General features: G+C 45.0%; 1 protein-coding gene and 2 long non-coding RNA genes across 3 annotated transcripts; 2 read left to right on the plus strand and 1 right to left on the minus strand.

The window, feature by feature from the left end:
- Positions 1 to 10,441: 10,441 nt before the first annotated feature.
- On the plus strand, positions 10,442 to 13,528 carry LOC123061008 (uncharacterized). Its single transcript, XR_006428427.1, has 3 exons — positions 10,442 to 10,882; positions 10,969 to 11,594; positions 13,303 to 13,528. It is a non-coding gene; the product is annotated as an uncharacterized lncRNA (long non-coding RNA).
- Positions 11,882 to 16,762, minus strand: LOC123061007 (protein HOTHEAD). The gene is made up of 6 exons (XM_044483893.1): positions 16,519 to 16,762; positions 15,573 to 15,924; positions 14,164 to 14,477; positions 13,328 to 13,716; positions 12,222 to 12,793; positions 11,882 to 12,131 (listed from the first exon to the last, which is right to left on the minus strand). The coding sequence occupies exons 1-6, from the start codon at positions 16,586 to 16,588 to the stop codon at positions 12,077 to 12,079; spliced, it is 1,752 nt and encodes a 583-aa protein (XP_044339828.1). The 5' UTR covers positions 16,589 to 16,762; the 3' UTR covers positions 11,882 to 12,076.
- LOC123061009 (uncharacterized) lies at positions 15,759 to 20,722 on the plus strand. The gene is made up of 3 exons (XR_006428428.1): positions 15,759 to 15,973; positions 16,068 to 16,110; positions 19,956 to 20,722. It is a non-coding gene; the product is annotated as an uncharacterized lncRNA (long non-coding RNA).
- Positions 20,723 to 21,123: the final 401 nt, after the last annotated feature.

A 21,123-nucleotide genomic window follows, 5' to 3' on the forward strand; every position in this document is an offset into this window, starting at 1 on the left:
AGTTAACCCCTCCCCCCTCCCGCCGCGCGGGCTCAAAATTTCACCAACTCCCATCCCCCCCTCTCCCTCTCTCCGCCGTCGCCCCTGCCCATCGTCGTCGCACCTCGGCCCCTACCCGCCATCGCCCGTGTCCACCGCTCCGACCTCCTCCTCGTCCGCACTGACACTGCTCCGGCCTCCTCTTCCGCGTCGCCGTTGCTCCAGCCTCCTTGTCCGTGTCGCGGCCGCTCCGGCCACCTCTCCCCCTGCTCTCTGCTCTCTTCCCTTTAGGTACCCCCTCCCCCCACCTCCCCCTCTCTCTTCTCTCTGCTCTCTCTAGTTAGTTTAGATGAAACCTAGGAGATGAACCCTAGTTAGTTTAGGGCAGTAGCAAATTTGTTTAATTACACTACTGGAATGTGGCAATTTTTTGTCTGCCACCTCTTTGCCGTCTGCCAGCTGACGACAAAGAGCCTCTTTGCCGTCCGCTTCCACAAAGTGGACGGCAAAGAAAGTGCGGATGGCAAAAAGTCTATTTGCCGTCCGCTGCTTCTTTGCCGTCAGCCAGCTGACGGAAAAGAGCTAGAAGGCAGACGGCAAAGGGCCAGGTGGGCCCCACAGGGCATGGTGTGGCTAGGTCAGGTTCTTTGCCGTACGCCGGCAGACGGCAAAGAGGAGACATGGGCCAGCCCTAAACGGCCGCCCTCTTTGCCGTCTGCTAGCAGATGGCAAAGAAGGCCCACTTAACGGGACGAGACGTCTCCCCTCTCTCTCTCTTTCTCTGTCTCCCTCCCGCGCGCCCGCCTCTCTCCCCCCCGCTGCTCTGCCGCCACCGCCGCCCGCCAGCCCCGCCCCCCGGACCCAGCCCCCGCCGCCATCCAGCCCTTCCCCCCCCCCGCCCCCTCGCCGAAGAGGCCTGCGCCGGGCCGCCCTGGTGTCGGAGCCCTCCCCGCGGCCCTGCGCCGCCCCGCCCCACTGCCACCCTCCTCCCCGCGGCCCCTGCGCCGCCCCGCCCCATCGGCCGACCTCGCCCTCCACCGGCGATCCCCTGCAGGTTTGTTCTTCCCCCTTTTTTAGTTTAGTTTTTTTAGTTTCTTTTAGTTTAGTTTATGTATTAGTTTAGTTTTATTTTCAGTTTAGTTTTAGTTTTAGTTTAGTTTATTTTAGATTAGTTTTAGTTTAGAAGAAGAAGAGGAGTAGAAGGAGGAGGAGGAGGGAGGAAGAGGAGGAGGGAGAAGAAGAAGAAGAAGAAGAAGAAGAAGAAGAAGAAGAAGAAGAAGAAGAAGAAGAAGAAGAAGAAGAAAGAAAAAGAAGAGAAGAAGGAAAGGAAAAAAGAGGGCGCCCGGGGACGAGCGGGTTAGGGGTTCCTCGGTGTCGATGGAACTCTAAATAGCAAGTATCGTCGGTGCGAGATACATGTGGCCGTCGGTGTCGAATACTACATCCATATCCCACAAGTGACTCCAACGTCCGGTGTCCCAAAGCAACTATTCTCGGTGTCGGTGGCGGTCGAACACCATTGCGAATTTGTCTGGTAGCCTCTGCGATGACGATTAAAAGGAAAGTGTTGAAACTTGAAACATCCAAACTGACTCAAGTCGGTTTGGTTCTTTGAAATTTCAAAACTTGGCTTTAATCCTCACCGTAGAGGCTGCCAGACAAATTCACCAAGGTGTTCGACCGTCATCGGCCACCGAAACTATTGTTGCAGGACGCCGGGCGCTGGCTTCACTTGTGGGATGTGGATCTAGTGTTCAACACCGAGCGCCACTTGTATCTCGCACCAATGATACTTGCTATTTAGGGTTCCATCAACGCCAAGGACCCCCTAACCCGCTCATCCTGTTGTAAAAATTTAGTTAGGTCAACGGAAGAAACAAAATTGCTATACTATGCATCTTTCGATTTAAATGTGCAGTTATTTCATCGCTGCGAGGGTCTGGTGTTCGACGAGCTCTGCCCTGCGTTCGTTGGTGAGCACAAATGAAATCTCCTCCTCCCCCCTTCACTTGCTCTATTCCGATCTTTGTACCGATGAAACTTGCTAGCTATAGGTGTCAATCATCAGTATGCGTAACCACTATGCGTCTCCCGTTCGAAAGGGTTACATCTATAAATATGCATGCATTTGCATATTTATAATCGTGATTCTTTCGAATTGTCCAACGTTATCCATGGACAGCCCGAGTATGTGTAGATTGGGTTCGTTTTTCCATATGCTCTGCTCCGGATCCGATGCAGAATTTCATCAGTGCCTCCCTGTTGTTCTCCGGGTACACATCCTCTATGCTTATTGTCGAGATGTGTATTAGGAGAACAGCGGGGAGGTGCTGCCAAAATTTTGTGTCGGATCCGGAGCAGAGCATGGGAAAACGATTATGAACCTCACATTAACCAAGACACATATGACGAAGGAGAATTCTTCCAAGAAACACGTCTTTCCAAAAAAATGTTTCAAGAACCGCTCTACTCCACCCCAGAACATTGAAGTACCCAACGATAGTGAATCCGACTTCACCCCTGAGCCGGAACAAGAAGAGCCGGAAGAAGAAGAAGTTACTATTGTAGATGACCTGTCAATGCTTGAATGATTACGTAAAGGTGGTCTTCCACATGATGATGCATTTATTAATGATGATGATGAGCATGTCATTACCGATAGTGATGATGATGATGCTTTTATTAATGATGATGATGAGCATGTCATTACCGATAGTGATTATTAGGCATTCAAATTTTTACGTTGTACTTGATTTATATAGTTATTTGTATGATTGTATGATTTATATAGTTGGTATTTATAATTTTCTTACTTTGTATGATTGTTTCTTATACATAGTGCCATGGTCTTGATGTCCGTCCCGGTCGGCCCTCAATCGCTTTATGATTCGGATGTGGTAAATTCTCTTTCATAACTATTTGTTGCATTTCACATTTATGAAAATTATGGCCATCAAGTTGACATAGAGATATTTTAATCTAGGAGGTATGTGAACCGGAATTTGAAACGGACCCTCTTGTCGAGAAGTTAAATTTAGTTGAAAAACAAAATGAGTATTTGAAAGAAAAAATTAAAAGAATTGAAGAAGAGAAGATGACATTGGATTTGTATGTTGCCGATGTCATCGATGATCACAAGATGAAGATGAATGCAATGCGCTTGAAGATGGATGTAATGCGCCTGAAGCTTAAGAAGATTAGAAAATATGCCATTGATAATGAGGCTTGGTATCATTATGCCGTTGGATCAATTGTTACCTTAGTTGCGATCTTCATCACATTTGCTGCGATTAGGGTAAGTTTTCTCTAGTGTTTGCTTTACAAATGGATACTTAGCTTATTTTGCTCCTAAATGGCATAATTACCTAAGTTAGATAAAAAAAATGAGCTATACTTAGCTTATTCAGTTCATTTATGACATACTTAGCATACTTAGGTTCAAAAATGGCATGATAATCTTTGTTAGCTTCAAAATGATATAGAATTAGCTTATTTTCCTCGAAAATGACATAATAACCTTACTAAGCTCCAAAATGACCTATTTACCTAGCTTAGCTCTAAAATGACTTACACTTAGCATTTTTACCTAGCTTAGCAATAAAATGACATTTTACCTACCTTAGTTAGAAGAAGAAGAAGATAAAGAAGAGGAGAGGAGAAAAAGAAAGAGAAGAAAAAAAATCTTCTTCTTCTTCTTCTTCTTCTTCTTCTAACTTTCATCTTTCCCAATTTGCAGATTTGCTTTACATGAGGAAGCTTGGATTCATGGAGTGTACTATTCTTCTGGTGCTTCCTTGTTGTTTATGAAAACTTGTTTGGATATGTTGTTGGAAACTTGTTTCTGGTTATGTATATATGGATATGTTGGACTTTGTTGACCTATGTTGTTGGATTTGATGAAATATGTTGTTGGACATGCTGTTGGATATGTTGGATATGTATGCATGTATATCTGTGTTTGAAACCATATCTAATTAATGGGATTTAAATAAAAACAGGGGATATATAGCCTCTTTGCCATTCGCTAGCAGACGGCAAAGAGGACACGTGGTAGTCACCTATGCAAACTGGAAACACTGGCTGCCTATTTGGTCATTTTACCGTCCGCTGGCAGACGACAAAGTGACCAGCTATGCCGTCTGCCGGCAGACAACAAAGATTCAAACTTCTATGCCGTCTGCTGGCGGATAGCATATCTGGACACGTGGCAGCTTCCCAGTGCTGCCCAGCTAGGCTCTTTGTCGTCTGTCAACAGACAACAAAGAGCTTTGACTCTTTGTCGTCCGCTGGCGGACGACAAAGAGCGCCGTTAACCCCCTAACGGCCCTCACGCCACCGCACTGTCGTCCGCTGTCTTTGCCGTCTGCTGGCCTTGGATGGAGGACGGCGTAATCCTTTGCTGGCACGTGTTCATCTGGACATTTTGCCGTCTGCCATGGCGGACGGCAAAGAAGCTGATTCCAGTAGTGTTAGGGCAGTAGCAAATATGTTTAGGGCAGTAGCAAATTTAGTTTAGGGCAGTAGCTAATTTGGGTAAATTAGCAAAAAAATAGCTATTAATAAAAAACAGTAGCAAATTTTGTAGGTATATAAAATAGCTATAAATTAAAATTAGCTAGGCAATTTTTGTAGGTATATAAAATAGCTATAAATTAAAATCACTAGCAAAAAATAGTAGCTCCCTTCCTATAAATAAAGAACAGTAGCAAATGTTTAGTGAGACTATTTTGCAAATGTTTTTGGTTTTTGAAAAATATCTTAGTGGCCTATGTTTTGCCGTAATGTTGATTCATTTCCGTTCCGACAAATTTCAGGCGCTCCATATGTCCACTTTTTAGCAAAGGCCATGCCAAAAATTTCCGTGATTTTCTGGATGACTTGTGCTAGAAACTAGGACATATGGAGTACCTGGAATTTGCCGGAAGGGGAATGAATCAACATTTTGACCAACTATATGCCACTTTTTCTTTTCATTATATCTTTTATTTACAATTGTTGAATAGGAAACATGTCTACCGACGCCGAAGTCGCGGGTGGTTCTGCCCGCCTCGAAGACCCCATCGAGGCAGCAAATCACTATTTCAATTACCTGGACCAACACCAGATGGGGTTGCATGGTGGCGGCAGTGGCACCAACCCCGGCACCGACACCAGCACTGGCACCGACACCACCCCCGAGACCGGCAACGATGTTGTCGTAGCCGGTAAAGCACCGAAGAAGAAGAGGACACGAAGATGAAACGAGCTTGGCATCAGACAAATTGTGGTCACGGAGATGCACCCCAAGAAGTTTGAGCCAATGGCGCCGGAGGAAGCGCGCTCGTGCTGGGGCAATCAACTTGGATGCATCCTTAGGGAAACCACCAACATCAACGATGAGAGGTTGAGGCAGATACCACATATGGAGAACATGCTCCTAAAGAAGTTGCACAATAGGTTCTTGTTCCCCAGCCGCAATGAAAAATAATATGAAGATCTGTGGAAAGACATCGCCATGACAAAGATAAACGACAAGGCGATGGTGACGTTCACCAACGACTTGTCCTCCTGGAAAGTTTGGGTGAAAAAAGCGATTGCGAAGAATGAACCGTGGTCCAAGATTCATGCTGACAATCCGTCAATAACGAAAGAGGACTTTGCAAAATTCAAGGAGAATTGCGCTAAAGAATAAGTCAAGGCAAAGTCGGAGAAAATGAAGGCGCACGAGGCCAGGAACACACCTCCCCACCGCCCCGGAAGCCGTGGTTACGAGGGGAAGAGGGCCGTATGGGCCAAGGAGGACGCCGAACGTGAAAGTCACGAAATCCCAGACCCCTTGGTGGAGTTCACCGACCCGCTGGAGCATGACTGGATCAGGGCCCGATACAAGTGGGACAAAGAAAAAAACTCTTCTACACGGACCGGATCACGAGGGACTTCATGAGACTTCTGGTAATTGTTATATTACCACATTATCATATTATAGCTTCCAATCAATTTGACTGCAAGTTTTATCACATTAGTAAACCATCCACGTTCCTTTTGCAGAAAGAGCAGCACCAAAAGGCAGCCAAAAGCGACAAGTCGTCATAGTCGTCGGCGAGGCCCAAGTGGGAGACCGCATTCAACTGGGCCCTGAACATACTGAATAAGGTCCCGGTGGACAAGCCGCCGTCCTATGGACGTGTGCACGGCGTCGGAGATGGCGCCTCATGGAAGACGTGCTACCCCGAGGAGCTAGAGGAAAGAAGGAAGAGACGCTCGACCGTCACTCAGCAGAGCATCGACGAGAAGGTCAAGATTGCGGTCGATAAGACCAAAGCTGAGACCAAAGAAGAGTTGCTCGAGGCCGTCTCTGCAGCGGTCACTGACGCGGTGGTCTGCTTGCTTCCGACACTATGGGATTTCACGAAGAACAATCCAAATGCACGGCCGGAGGACTTTCCCCTTCCCAGCTTTTTCTGGAGCAATTCGGTGAACACCAGAGCACCAGCACCTGCTCAAGCAACCGCAAAAGGTCCCGCTCCTGTTCATAGCAGCCCGACCTCCGTCTCTTGCATGGTCGGTGGGCCTTCATCGCTGGCTGAGCTTGATGCCCTCACGGTAATTATGCGTCATACCCTTTTCACCAGCATGTCTATAGTCTTCCGTTTCAGTTGCATTTCGGATGTTTGACGTCGCAGACATGTCTCCTTCGTAGGCCGACGACACCCCGTGCACCCTACTCTACGACATCAAGGGCCAGAAGGTGGCCATGGGGAAGGCAATGATCATGAAGCCAAAGGACCGCATGTTCCACAACCGAGAGATTCCCGATGGCATCTCCAAGGTTAACATGGCCAGTGTCTTAGCGGGCTTCGAGGATTTGCCTCCTCCAGTACCAGTCGATGACGACGAGACCCCTAAGATGATTGGCGCATGCAAGAGCTGGTTCTTGCCTTGGCCCAAGTCTCTTCTTCGTCTCGAGGCTCCCTGTATCACGCCAACACCACCTTCTCAAGAAGGTATGAACACCACCCCACCTACCACATTACCTGCACCTGTCGTGGCGAGTGATAGCGGATGACGCGAGGGAGAGCCTCCATTAGTGCCAGATGATGTAGCCCCCGTTGTTAAAGAAGCAAATGTTGATGATGACATGGAGGATGATGATGATGACCCAGACAAGTATTTCAATACCGCCTATGATGATGGAGGATTGATGGCTCAGGAAGGCGAAGACTCAGGCTATGAGCGTGGAGATGGTGACTTGATGCTACCTGATTTGCCGGAGCCGGAACGTTCTAAGGCGGAATGCAAAAAGTCTTTCTTCAAGCGATCCTCACAGGAGACGCCTCCAGATGCTGCCTGTACCCAGCAACCCCCCGAGGCCCATCCACTGATTAGCCCGACGACACTGGGGGTGGTGGTTAGGGAAGGTATGGTGGGCTCACTACCGCCACCCACCAAGAAGCAAAGGAGGAGACCGGACAAGAAAGACCCTAAAGGAGCCAGAGCTGCTTCAAGCAGCCAGCCGCCTCTGGAGCCCCGGGTGGTAGACAAAATACCTGTCGAAGGTGCGCAACGCTTCCATGTCGCCGGCCGGCCGATCCTACCTGCGAAAGCACTAGAGCACATAGTGAAAAATGATCTAAGGAGACTCCATGAAGATGTGCTGGCCAGAGAGAAAAGCCTTCTAGTCGCGGAAAAACCAGGATACCCGCTTTACGCGGATCGGGGTATCGGGTGGGAGGTTGTACGTCGAGAGATGGCCCACGAATAAGTTCATCTTGCAATTTGACTACATCTACGACATGTTCCACATGACCAAGCTGGATTTCCAGTTCATCCGCATGTATGCGCTGTATCTGAACCACTTCATCAAGGTCGAGAACATCAAATATATCTGCATCGCGGATGCGTTCTATATGCACGAGAGCTTCTTGGCAGTTTGCAAAGAGCACCGTGACTATGCGAGCAAGTACCTCGGCGAATTCATGATCGCTAATAAGGACAAGGAAGTGATTCTCTTGCCTTATCATCCTACATAAGTCATCCGCACATATCCTTTCGTAAGTGTTAATCATTCTTTTGCAAGCATGAAGGCTAATTTGAGGTGTACTTAATTTGCGTAGTGGGGGGGCATCCTCATCGTTCTGTCCCCGGAATACTCCCATGCGATGTACTTGGACTCATCGAAGAACCTCGGGAAAAAGGATTACAAGCACATAAAGAGTGTTCTCGATAGTGCCCTGTTAACCTTCAGCCTGTCTGGTGGATATATCAAGGTGAAAAAGTACAGGAATCGTGGGCTGGCTTTCGGTCATAAGACCGACTACTGTTACATCCAGCAACCGCACACTAGTATGGCTGATGGATTCTACCTCATGCATCACCTACTCGAGTACAGAAAGGATAATCAACGCCTTCGCATGCCACCTACTACCAACGATGCCGAGATTGTCAGCTGGGCCACAAGCATAGGAAGGACACCGGATCATCGAATCAGAGCTGAGTTTTATCACGTACAGTGTGAACTTGCCCAAGTGATCATGAAGCAGGTCCTCGAACCAACAGGGATGTTCTACCATGGGCCAATCACGCGGGAAGATGTCCGAGCACTGCTACTCGATCAGCGTCTGTACCTTAAGCCTTTCAAGAAGCTCGGGTGCTTCCTCCCTGACTATGAAGATTGGACCGCCGACATGGAGGACTGATTGTTGATGACAATGTGTCACTACTGTCTTTCTATGGCAAAACTTTGAATTTATGCACGGCGAAACTATGTGATGTAACTAAACCGTGGTCCTGAACTAGCGTAGATCGCTCTAGTTAATTAGTTTGGGTATGAGGAACTTCGTCATTTATGTTTACTATTGGTTGCTTGTATTTTGCTAATTATGCCGCCTTGTTTTCTTAAGTACATTATGTTGCATATTATCGTTCAATTCATCAACTCACAATGTAGGTACATAGATCAGAGATGACGAAGGGCTACTATGCCGTGTACGTTGGGAGGGTTTCAGGAGTCTACAACCACTGCCAGCCGCTCAGGCCTAGGTGCACAGGTACCCGGGTGCTAGCCACAGAGGGTTCGACAGCAGAGCGGAAGCGGATAGTAGTTACTTGAGGTGGACACTCCAGCATGAGCAGGGGCGGGAACGCCGGTACTACATAGTCGCGCTCTTGCTCATGCTGATCGCTCTTCTCTTCTACATCATGGTTTAGATAGAGATGATGAAACTTGTGTGTGTGCCACGACCATGCAGTTGCACTTATTCAAGACATGACATGATCGCACTTGTGTATCGCTATTTTCAAGATTTGATGATATTTGTGTTGAATGATGATGATGGTATGATGAGACTACTGTATGTCTTTGATATGATGAGTATAGTGTATGTTTAGTATGATCTGATGAAACTATTATACAGAGCCTGTATAAATACACCATAAATACGTAGGGGGTGAGGGTCGGCGAAAGCAGGAATATTAGCAGTAGCGCTGGAGAGCACCTAGCAGTAGCGCTGGCTTAGCAGCAGCACTTCACATGAAAAAGCGCTACAGATAGTTATCAGTAGCGCTGGTCCAGGAAGCGCTACTGCTAACAATACTTAGTAGTAGCACTGCCTATATCAGCGCTACTGCTACAACTTAGCTGTAGCGCGCTAGCAGTAGCGCTGGACCCAGTGCTACTGCTATGCATATTTCAAGCGCTACTACTAGGGTTTTCTGCAGTAGTGGATGCAAAAAAAGCTTCAATCAGCGATGGCTGGAGGCGGGAGAAGATGACAAACACTGCAGTTTTGCTACATGCTTCAACCGGCATAGATTTTGCTACAACTGGCATGGCCTTTTACTACGACCGATGTCACGTTTTGCTACAACACATAGCTGGCGTTGCGTTTTGCTACAACTAGCATCACTTTTTGCTACAACCGGCATAACGTTTGACATCCATCACGGCTGAGCTGCGAGGCTTGACGGCGACAATGACATTTTTGTTGCATTCGTCGTAGTTTTTTGCTATGTCAGGCAACAACTTTTGTTACATCCGTTCATTCTAGATGCAAATGTTGCTACCTGCAACGACGAGCTATAACTAGCGGCGACGGTGACGTTTTTTTGCTGCAACCCTGTCTTCATTTTTGCTACGACCGGCAACAAAAAATACTGCAACGGGCAGTTCTATTTGCTGGAACCAATCAATCGCCGGCGAGGCGGAGCTGCATCCATGGCGTGCGCGGGCGGCGAGTGCGGGATCCATCCATGGCAAGCGCGGGGCGGCGAAATTGCATCCATGGCAAGCACGGGCGGCGGAGGTGCATCCAGGGGATGTGAAACACATTGAGATGCAAAGGCAGAGCTCCATCTCGCAAGTAAGGGTCAGATCTAACCGCACTTAATCTTGGTATCGACCGGCTGAGACTCGACAGGCCGAACAGTTCGGCTTTTCGGAACCCTTGGTGTTATCAGAGGTTCGGATCATGCTACAAGATCTGAAAGAGCTTTTTTTTTTTACTAAAGTTACTAAGAAGGTCGGAACAGTGATTTTGTCCCCAAAATTGCATCGCCGGGCGGCCGGGCCTGACCAGGTGGAATGCAGGTACACCTCTAGGACAACCGCGGCCGCCGCTTCGAGCAGGAGGTCGGCGTGAAGGAGGAGCGCGGCAAGCGGGAGTTTGGCATCTTCTGTCCTCTGCCCCGTCGCACCACCGTGGTTGCGCCGCCCACGTCCAGACGACGGCCCTCTCCTGCCGCTAGATGCCTCCGCTGAGACGACGCTGCCAGAGGCAGCGACCAGCAGCCTCACCGGTGCCCTCGCGCGCGAGCGGACAGGCGCCGGAAGAACTTGGTTCCAGCGATGCTGCAGATCGCACTCGCGTTGCTGCTCTACATCGGCCTCGACCTCCCCGAGGCCGTCGCCGCCGTTTCTGTTAAGACTGTATGTGAAGTGCAGAGTACATTGCTGAACTGAACACCTAAATTTCTGAAGATTCTGAAGTTTTTGGTACTTGCATGTTCGTTCAGTGTGCGCGGAGGTGGTTTGACGAGCGGGAGACAAGTCACCTGGCCAACTGGGCAAGCACGGCCGGGCACGGCAACACTGAGGAGCTCCCGACGATTCATTTCAGCTGTCCAAGTATTACGGGGTAGAGCTGGAAATACGGGAGCGGTGTGGGTTTTTCTTGCGGGAAAAGGGACTTGGGCGTGGAAATCGATGCGGCCATTGGATGAAGAACAACAACATGCGGTAGGGAGCATGGAGAGGGAGCAGCCATGCCGCGTCCTCTTGGCATCGCTCATCCCCTCCGTCAAGACGCGTCAATCTGGCGACCTCGACCCCCCATGGCTGTGTACTACAGCCAACTCTGGCTGGCCAACTTCCGATGCGCCCCAGGTGTTCGTGGTAATGCTCTAATCACGCGGCGCCTCGTCAATTGATCAACAAAATTCCGTCTGTAGCTCCGGCTCTGCAGCGTGCTTCGGTGGAGCAATGTGCCAATAAAAATAGGAACCTGTGGCCTGCGCCTTAGGCTGTGGTGCCGAACCTTGTTTGCTGCCTTTAGCGTCTCCTTCCTCCCTGTCATAGATTTGCACTGGAACCGCAGTGCGTTCCTCGATTTCGTGGCGCCAAGCTTCATCACGCTGATGAGGTACACACTTCCTTTTTTTCCTAACGACAAATATACACGCTTCCGTTCTCTCAACTGATATGATACGTTCTTGTGGTACTTGACTAGTTGATATGAATTATTAATAACTGGACAATCAAAATCCAGGGCTATCCCCCTGTGTACTTGCCGCTACGTTGTAATTATTTTCTGTAATTCTCGTTAACATGCCACTGTATGCACATTTGATTCTTAGACTTTGTCTTGTCCAGAGTGTATGGAACTATCATATGAATGCTTTATTTCAGAAGATCCTTTGGAGCAAAAAGGGTGGGAATGTAAATGTAATATAATATTTTGGTAGGCCATATATATATTTCCACATGAATGGTAAGAATACAGATGATACAACTGACGCTTCTTTCTTTGGTGGTTGTTGATGAATCTCTTCAAAAATTACTATTTACTTTTCTCCTAAGTCACATTCTTACATGGTGAACAAGATAATAATGTCCAAGTATCTATTATACTCCAGCCGCTCGTCCTAACCTTTCCCTTAAGATCTTCACTCCCATGTATCTGCACGTCAAACACGGGAAAGAAAGATCAAACCCTGGAGTTGAAATGAATTTACCAAAATGCAAACTATATTATATTTCTGTGTTGTACCTGCCCATCATCATGACTGTGGCTTGTGGGTTTGTTCCTGGCGACCTGGATAGGGTTGATCCGTCAATCACCCGGAGGCCTGAGGTCCCAATCACTTTGTACTGCTGGTCAACCACCTTGCCTACATGACATCCACCATGGTAATGCCAGATGGTGACCACTGTATCCCTGCAAAACTGCTCCAAGGATGTGCTGTCATTTGTATGCTTCGGTATCAGATTTATGTTAGCTGCTACACTCATGTTGAGCAGTTTTTCCATTGAATATCCACCATCTTTGGGAGTGAAGTTTGAGAAAGTGTTCGTACTAATTATTTTCTCTATGGTCTTGATCCCGTAAACACATCGTCTCAGATCCTGTGGATGTTTGAAGTAGTTGAAGGTGACGATAGGATTGCTGTTGGGATCAGTGTCCACAAGAACTAGATTGCCAGTAGACAGCGGGCCATCAATCTTCGAAAGAATGAACCCTCCGTGGAATACTTCTTTGGGCAGGCTCTTTTTGTTACGTACATACTTATGGACTGCTTCTAAACTTCTTTCCTTTGGAGGAATAGTCGACAACTGCCCAATCTGCATTAGAATGCCAAAAGGTCATAAGCATGAAAACTGTCATGGTTCTAAAAAGGGAAGTGGACATATGCTTAAGTTTTTCTAAGACACTTCATTCCGATTGTACAATTGAACTGTTAACAATAACTTTGAAAGATAACTCTAGTTTATAACATTGATGATGGTGTGATACGGATAGGAATGTAGGTAGTTGCAAATGAGTGTAGCAGCTGCATAATTTGATTCTTACCTACATGTTAGTATATATTTCTGATTTGTCTATATGCTTATCTTGGGTACCTGCAAACTAAAGCTTAACAGATAAAGTTTGGGAAGTTGGCTCCAAAAAGCCCATTTTAGGGTGCATATTTCTTTAGATTACTTGTGCAAGATGCATTGTTTTGCGCAAAAGCTTTTGTGATGCACCATGATACTTTTGTAAACTGAAATGCGCTACCATCATACTTTCGTGAACTGAAATGCACCATGATACTTGCAAACTGTAATGAAGTCCTTGAATTTTATTTCAGGTAACAATCATGATTGATGACAAACCTCAGCAGACATGATTCCATGGTGGCAGTGGATGCTGTCCCCTGTCTGGCCGAAACCGCTGCTGGCTTCGATAAACACACCATCATCAGTTATTCCAACAGTCTCAATAAGAGACTGCTTTGGGGGATCCTTGGTGGGTATAAATACGGAGCTCAATGGGTTGTCTGACATCCCTTTACCCACGTGCTCGTTGTGAAGAACTATAGAAATGTTATGCTTCTTAAGTTCACTCCTTGGTCCAATGCCGCTGATCAGTAACAGCTGGGGGCTTCCAATTGCGCCGGCAGAGACAATAATCTCACTGCCTCTCTTTTGGCTGAGAAAGGCTTGATGGTGCCCACCATTCTCATCCTTGAATTGAACCCCAATAGCACTCTGTTTCTGATGTCCTGTGCAAGAGATGAGGTTACTATAACAAAATGATTGTGCAGCAAGTACCTACTGTTTTTGTTTGAAGTATGTGTTTTCCTAGCTTCCTTCTTGTGGAAGTGGATACAGATTATGGAGGAAATTGTATGTCCGGTGCAAAATTATTGACCAAAACCAACTACATTCAGCCAGAAGCAAAATTATTGACAAACACAGTCATTATATTAAAGGCGCATATGCTCATCAAGCTTTATAAGTGGACGCCGTGGACTCGTCGGTTTGAATCCTCAAAACACCATTTCCTGTTCAGTTTCCTTTTCTACAAATAAGTTAAATTTGTCCTAAATTTTGTGAAACAATTTCCTGAAATCTCCAGTTACCAGATTTCTCACTGGGTGCTTTGTTCTTTTCTACCATGGAACTTTTTTGTGATTATAAGAGCTACTACTTGGATTATTATCGCTTACCATGTCTCGTTTTGAAAATTACTTTGTTCACACTAGCATGAAGCAGCACTCTGAGGTTGTCAGGATTTGCAGCAGCTAGGAGGTCAGCAGCAGTGTGCCGGTACCCTGCCTCATCAAAGATGGTTCCCCCAACTTTGGTTCCAAAGAGATGGTCATAGGTATATCCATTGTAAGGCGATACCCCTGCTTCAAGCAGCCCATCACGTAGGGCAGCTTGCCAAGGTGCAATCTTTGGCCAATAAACAATCCTCTCTTCGACCCAGGGGTAGGACTGATTCACCAACTCTTCATCCCATCCTGCATCCTTCACAAATCTGCATGGACAAGCGCATGATAATTGGTTACAAACTTATAAGGCCTTACAAATACTAATGTTTGACATGATAGGTTCGGTCCAATAGACACAGTTGCTCGTCTTGTTAAAACCAGATTTTATGCTATCTTATAGTTATAGCTGCCCGTATGCTTATGCGAGCAATTTTCTTCTTATATTCTTAAGGTTTCTGTAATAACTGGCATATATTTTTCTAGTTTGACACTGCAGATGTTTCAAAAAACTCAGATACTGCAATGGTTATTGAATTCTGCCACGACATTCTAAGCCTTTCAGGACTTACGGCAAACCTTAGTGGAATCTGGCTATTTGGTTATTCATCATTCTATGTTACCAAATCAAACAAAAATGTATTAGTGATCTTTTGCAATTTTTCTTCGATGCTCATTTTCAGTACTTCACCACTCCATAGTATGCGTTGGTGTTCAGCTATATAAACTCCAATAAGAAAGTCAGATAGCCTTACTGGCTTTCCTCCAAATCTAATTACTCCTCTGCTAGCTATAATGTTGTTGAGCAACCATTAATGCGTCTGATATCTGTCCTGCAACTGCAAAATCAATTCTACCACTATGATATTCAACTAGAAGCTATAAAAAATCCATGTGAAAAAACATGTGACAAATCTCCAGTTAAAGCGTGAGGTATTTCAAGACCAGGTACAGTTATGGGGCTGAAAAGGTTTTGTATCACTAACTTTTATGGCTACCTCTAAGATCGTTGGCTTCTCCCATCAGCCATTTTGTTGACTCTTTAGTGTTGAGACTGGTCTGATCTTTGCTTAAGACAGAAGATATGAAACACCGCTTTGTGAATGTGACATATTAACACACCTACAGCGGGGCTTCAGATTGAATAGCTGTGAAATATCCTGGTATATCTGACCAACCATGCTGAACCACTTAATTCTTCTTGTGATAGTAAGATCAAACAGGATTAGTCCCATCTTTTGATATCGATGTTTCCTATTCAGGTTATTAAATAACTACTTATTTTAACTTTCGCTTAAGTTTATTTGCACAGTAAATGGATCTTAAGTTAGGTTAGATAGCTGAAAACATGACACATTGTGTACCTTCGGTTGGCTCGGCTGTAGAAGCCGGCATTTATACATGTTCCACCACCTAGAACCTTTGCTCGGGAATTGATGACACCATCAGTGGAGATGAATCCCTGAGATGGGGAATTCTTCGATTCATCGGTCAAGCAAATGTGGAAGTTCTCAAGGTATGAGATGTTGCGGTTGCCATATGGAGATCCACCTCTCTCAAGCAACAGCACCTTGTACTTTTTCGACAGCGTTGCTGCCAATGGGCATCCGGCCGTGCCCCCGCCGACAATGATGTAGTCATATGCTTCATGCTGGATTTTGGAGAAACTGCTTGCCTTCCAGAGGGGAGGGAGATCCGGTGTGGCGGAGTTTCTTCCTGCAAGTTTAAGTGTTTGATATTATTGCCTGGAGCTGCTTGGTTTCAGGTTAATACTATTTCAGTCAGTTTTCTTCTTCTATCTTGATATATATGAGGATGTCTCAACCTGGTTATGCTAAACTCTTCCTCTTTTTCATCAGGTTTCTTTTGGTTATAAATAATTCTACAGGTTGCGAAAAGAAGGTACATCTTTTCCAGATTCCACACCTTGTTTTTCCAGCCTTTTACTTGGAAATGACGCTTTCTTATGTAGCATTACATGCCAAGCATTCTTACAACGACAGAGTGCCACTTCAGGACTAAGTAAACAATATCAAAATCATAATGTAGGATAATTAGAAATAGATGGCAAGTTGCCTTTGTTATCAACGTATGTAGCCAAAATGTCTAAATAAAGGCCCATGTTCCTAAGCCAGTTCAAAATCTCTGGATAATAGCCATGGTGGGTATAACAAGCTGATCGGCAGAAACAAAGAAAGCAAACATCGCTGGATCAAAGTCCAACTCTGAACCATTGAGCTTTTTTCTAGGGGAGACGACTCACCGTGCAGTTTTGAGAAGCATAGATAAGCTCAAGCAGATGGAATGTACCTTGAGATAATCTGATGAAGCAGAGGAACGCCAAGATCTTGAAGAACACCCCTCCGCTGATCAAACCCATTGAAACCAAAGAGCTCCCCTTGTTTTGTTCTCTTTTGCCCTTTCTTTTTCACCTCTGACTCTGCGTACTTGCCTTTTGTCTGGTGCTCTCTGATTTCTCCACCTCGCAACCTTGCCCAATGCATTTCACTCGTTTATGTAGACAGTAGCAGCACCGTGGAATTGAGAGAGCTATTGTGTACATTCACTCAAGGGCGCTCACCCACACCATTAATTGCCATTCAATGCAGTGCAGCACTGTCCAGTAGTACTACAAGTCAGATTTATGGACTTCCTCATCAGCCAACCAACCACAACGAAACTGCTGTGAATATTTTACCCACCGCCCTGATTTACATGCATCTCTCTCTCTCGCTTCTTTCAAACTCAGTGACATTTTTATTTCATTTTCGGTGACTATAGGCAGATTTTGAAGAATGTCCACTTTTCAGACCTGAGCTATTGTAGAAGTTCAATTTTCAACCTTGAACTCTGAAACTGGTTGGTTGTTTTCAACTTTGATCTCTTGAAAAAGTTCACTTAACCCCCTTGGCCCTATCGCAGATGATTTTGTGTTAACAGGGACAACTCGTGACATGAACGAGCATCAATTTTACATGCCAGCACTGCGATGCTAGCAGCCTAATTAAAACTTCTACAAAAATCGAGAAATCAGGAACCTGGCTTGGCTGGAAAGAGAAGGGAAAGGGATAGGTAGACAAGTACTGTACAGTTTAGCGATTAGAAGAGAGCGCATACTTTTTTCCTAATTTAAATGAGTAAAATTCACAAAATTACAAGTTTAATGTACAAACTATCACATCTGACTAAGTTTAAGCAACATATTATCGCATCTGTAGTTTTGGTCTTATAGTTTTGTGAAATTGATTCTTAAATAGATAGTTTTGTGATATATTTAATCCTAATTAGGTTACCTTGTTTCTTAAAATGTACTGTAGTTCTGTGAGAGACTTCTTTAGGAAAAATTCTGTGATATACTTGCTCCCTAGATCTGTAGTTTTGTGAGATTGATCCTCAAATCCGTACTTCTGGGATAGGTTTTCACATTATTTTTTCGACAAACAGACAGGGGCACCCCTTTCAATTAGAAGACATGCAATTTTATGAAATTTACTCAATTTAAATACACAGGTAGGTTGCTTTATGTATAAAGCGGGGCGAAAGCCTATTTTGATTATGTGTATCTTTATAGTCTGAGTAGGCCATTGACCATTTTGAATAAAACTGAACATTGTAGACAATTTCTGATACAGTTAAGAGTCCTCGTTCACCTAGACTTTATTCTTAATAAACCAGCCCCCTTCAGCCGAATCCTGTTCCAAGAAGACTAGATTTCTTTCTTGTTTTTTTAGGGTAAGAAGACTATATTTCTTAATTCTATTCTGTCCTCCCGTCTGCCCAGAGGTGTTGCTTTCAAGAAAGAGAAGGGCTGAGGAGGGTGTAGAAAATACGCTGTTTAAGATGACAAACCACTATCTAGCCTGATATTGACAAGATAGATAATACTCTATATACCGCCTTTAGTTCAGAAGATGGTTTTGTAACACCAGTGTGTCTGTCATTGAGTGGTCTCGCTCAGTTGGTTAGCAAGTTTGAGGTTAGCATCATCGTACTCTAGATTACATAGGAATTGTCAGTGATAAGTATGGACGGTACTCTAGATTACATAGGAATTGTCAGTGATAGGTATGGATGTCTAGTACTATCCAGTCGGTAGGTATATACCAACTACTAACTATAACAATTTAGTTACTTCACAATTAACCAATAAATATTTACTACCTAAAGAAAAAACAGAAAAAAAATGGTGAACAAAATCTCAGCTCGGTTGTTGCTTGCCGAGTCCTTATTGTCCGGCTCGTCAATGGCAAGTCTCTGCCGAGTTCGAACTGTTACCGAGATCTGTACTCAGCTTACATAGTCATTACCGAGAGCCTGTGTTCGGGAACTCGGCGAAACGGTAAGCACTCGGCACAGAGGGATTTTCCAGTAGTGTATGGACATGTCGATTACATAGGCATTTCGACAACGCCCGACTCACTTTAGCCGACCTCCTTGACAATATCCAGTGGGAAGTTAGGCTAGGGGCAATGGCGGGTGCGAGGGCTGGGGTCGCTACCAGTTGAGGCGGTGCCTATTAGTAGCGTCCTATTGTAATTCTGGGTGTCTTTCATCTTTGAGTTTGTACAAACTCTTCTTTCTATCAATGCATCGAGACGCAAGGCTCTGCATTTTCTCGAAAGAACAAAAAGGCATGGACGTCTAGTACTGGTCGGAATTCTTGATGTCAACTTGACAGTACAATGTACTAAAAGAAAGAACTGTAATTGGACGTCCAAATCATCTTTGAAACAATGTTGAGCAATCAAGGTACAGCATTTATGCCCATCACATCAGCTACCAAAATGGTATAATGGATACGCTGCAACAAGTTGACAACTGAAATGTTAGGAATAATCCCAAGCATTGCATGTAATCTACCTCATGTGTAAACACTTGTTCGTGTTGTTTTCATTTCACCCTTTTCAGCCATGATGATGTGCCAGGGTCTTGGGTGAAGACCCTTCTCCGCCTCGGACTTGGCAGCAGCGACGCTTAGCGCCGTTTACCTCCTGAGGGCGTTGTCATGGAGTTTAGGTGTCCTAGGGCGTGTCGTGGTGATGTTTTTAGGCCTACCTATGTGTTCTTTTCTCAGAAACGGAGGCGTTTGCGTTTATGTTGTCCGGCTATCCTGGATTCTGCTTTGCAAAGGGCTTCGTCATTACCTTATATAGTTCGGCCGTGTATTTTGGTTTGTGCAAGCGGGGAAAGAGTATATGCTTCGAGAAAATGATGATCCATGTGTAATTCTTAAAAATTGTCTGCACACCAAGAATGGCGTCGCCTCCTTTTAAGGCTCTGTTGTTGGACAGGGACCTCCTGAGAGCCAATGATATCTGCTCGGTAAGATCGAAACTCAGTCCTGCCAGGAAACTATCATGAACTACGTACTTACCAATGATGATTATTCTGTTCGTAGTGCAATGGTCCGTAAACTTGCCTCCAGCACGCACAATAAAACCCAGCGGTATTGCAACGCAAATCCTTAAATGAGAAGGGAGAAGGCCACATGGTGCGGGCCTCTGGGAACAGTATACCATGACTGCATGAGAGTGGTTCTGAAGTGTTTTAATAGTAGAATTGTTTCTTGCTAGCTGATCTCAAGTGTTTAAGTTGGAAACTCGAAACAGAGACTATGAAACAAAATTAATTACATTGCAGCTGTTTTATACTATGTGAAATCTGTCTGATCATATGATTAACAAGTTTAGTGTCAACTAAAACACATTGATGATAGAATGATACTAGTATCTTTTGTTGTCTTTCAGATAACTACTATGATAAACTAAGAAAATGTACGCCTGAATGCAAGAGCTCAGAGCGAACCTAGATGGCATAGGTGCACTTATTACATGTACATGGAGCGCCAACTGGCAACATGTTTGAGTGGTCACAGCAAAGGACTTGTGTGGCACCTGCAAATTGAGCACATGATGGCTGTCTTGTCTTGCTAGGTTGTCCGTCATTGAAGAAAGCAATTCGGTTATGAGATGATCACCCAGAAACCAGTGAACTGGACTGTGCACCAGAGCTGATGGAAGCGTCTTAAAATCCTCTACGAATGCTTGTGTGTTTTTTCTTTTTCTTTAGATGACAAATGCTTGTGTTAATACGGTGGTGGTATCAGTGAGCTAAGCACCGAACAGACAACATGAGAGGACAGAAATAGTGAAATAATCGATGTGGTTGAGCTGGGCCTGCTGGCGTTCATTTATGGTAGCAACTCGCCAGCAAATCATTTAGGCCACACAGTGGATTTTGAGATCATACTGGTGGTTATGTGGCCGGAGATCTGATTCATGGGTTTCTCACAACAGTGGGCTCTTCTGTAGCCCTATAGTTTCGTTGGGCGTTTTATGTGGCCTCATCAACCGAATTACTGGAGCAACGACTCACTGAATATCTTGTTTTTCTGGAGGTGTGTAGGACAATTAGGGTTTCGGTCCTGTCCTTCTGCCTTATCGGCGATGCCACTCACAATACATATTGTAGTTAGAGGGTGGGACCTACTTATACCGTCAATTCTAGAGCTTGAGTCTTTATGCACACAAGTTTCCAAGTTGTTTAAACTTGTATTCCAAACAGAGATAAGTTTAACAATGACAATATAATTCATCTATAATTAGACAATGTTTATTTGTTACTTTGTGTCATATACATAAACGGCTCATTCGGCGTAACTAAATATACAATTTAAGTATGTAGGTTAATTTTTGGTAGGGGTATTATCTGACAATCAATCTAGTTAAGTGTACTTCCTCCGTCTCATAATATAAGATGTTATTATACTTCCTCCGTCCCATAATTACATAATATACAATTTAAGTATGTAGGTTAATTTCCGATAAGGGTGTAGGGTCGTTTATTATAGTCTAACAGAGGGTGAATAGACTACTAGTCAAAGGGACTCTTTTTCCCAATTTTAATTATCATGGC

This window comes from Triticum aestivum, chromosome 3A, assembly GCF_018294505.1.
Source record: "Triticum aestivum cultivar Chinese Spring chromosome 3A, IWGSC CS RefSeq v2.1, whole genome shotgun sequence".
NCBI classification, from domain to species: domain Eukaryota; kingdom Viridiplantae; phylum Streptophyta; class Magnoliopsida; order Poales; family Poaceae; genus Triticum; species Triticum aestivum.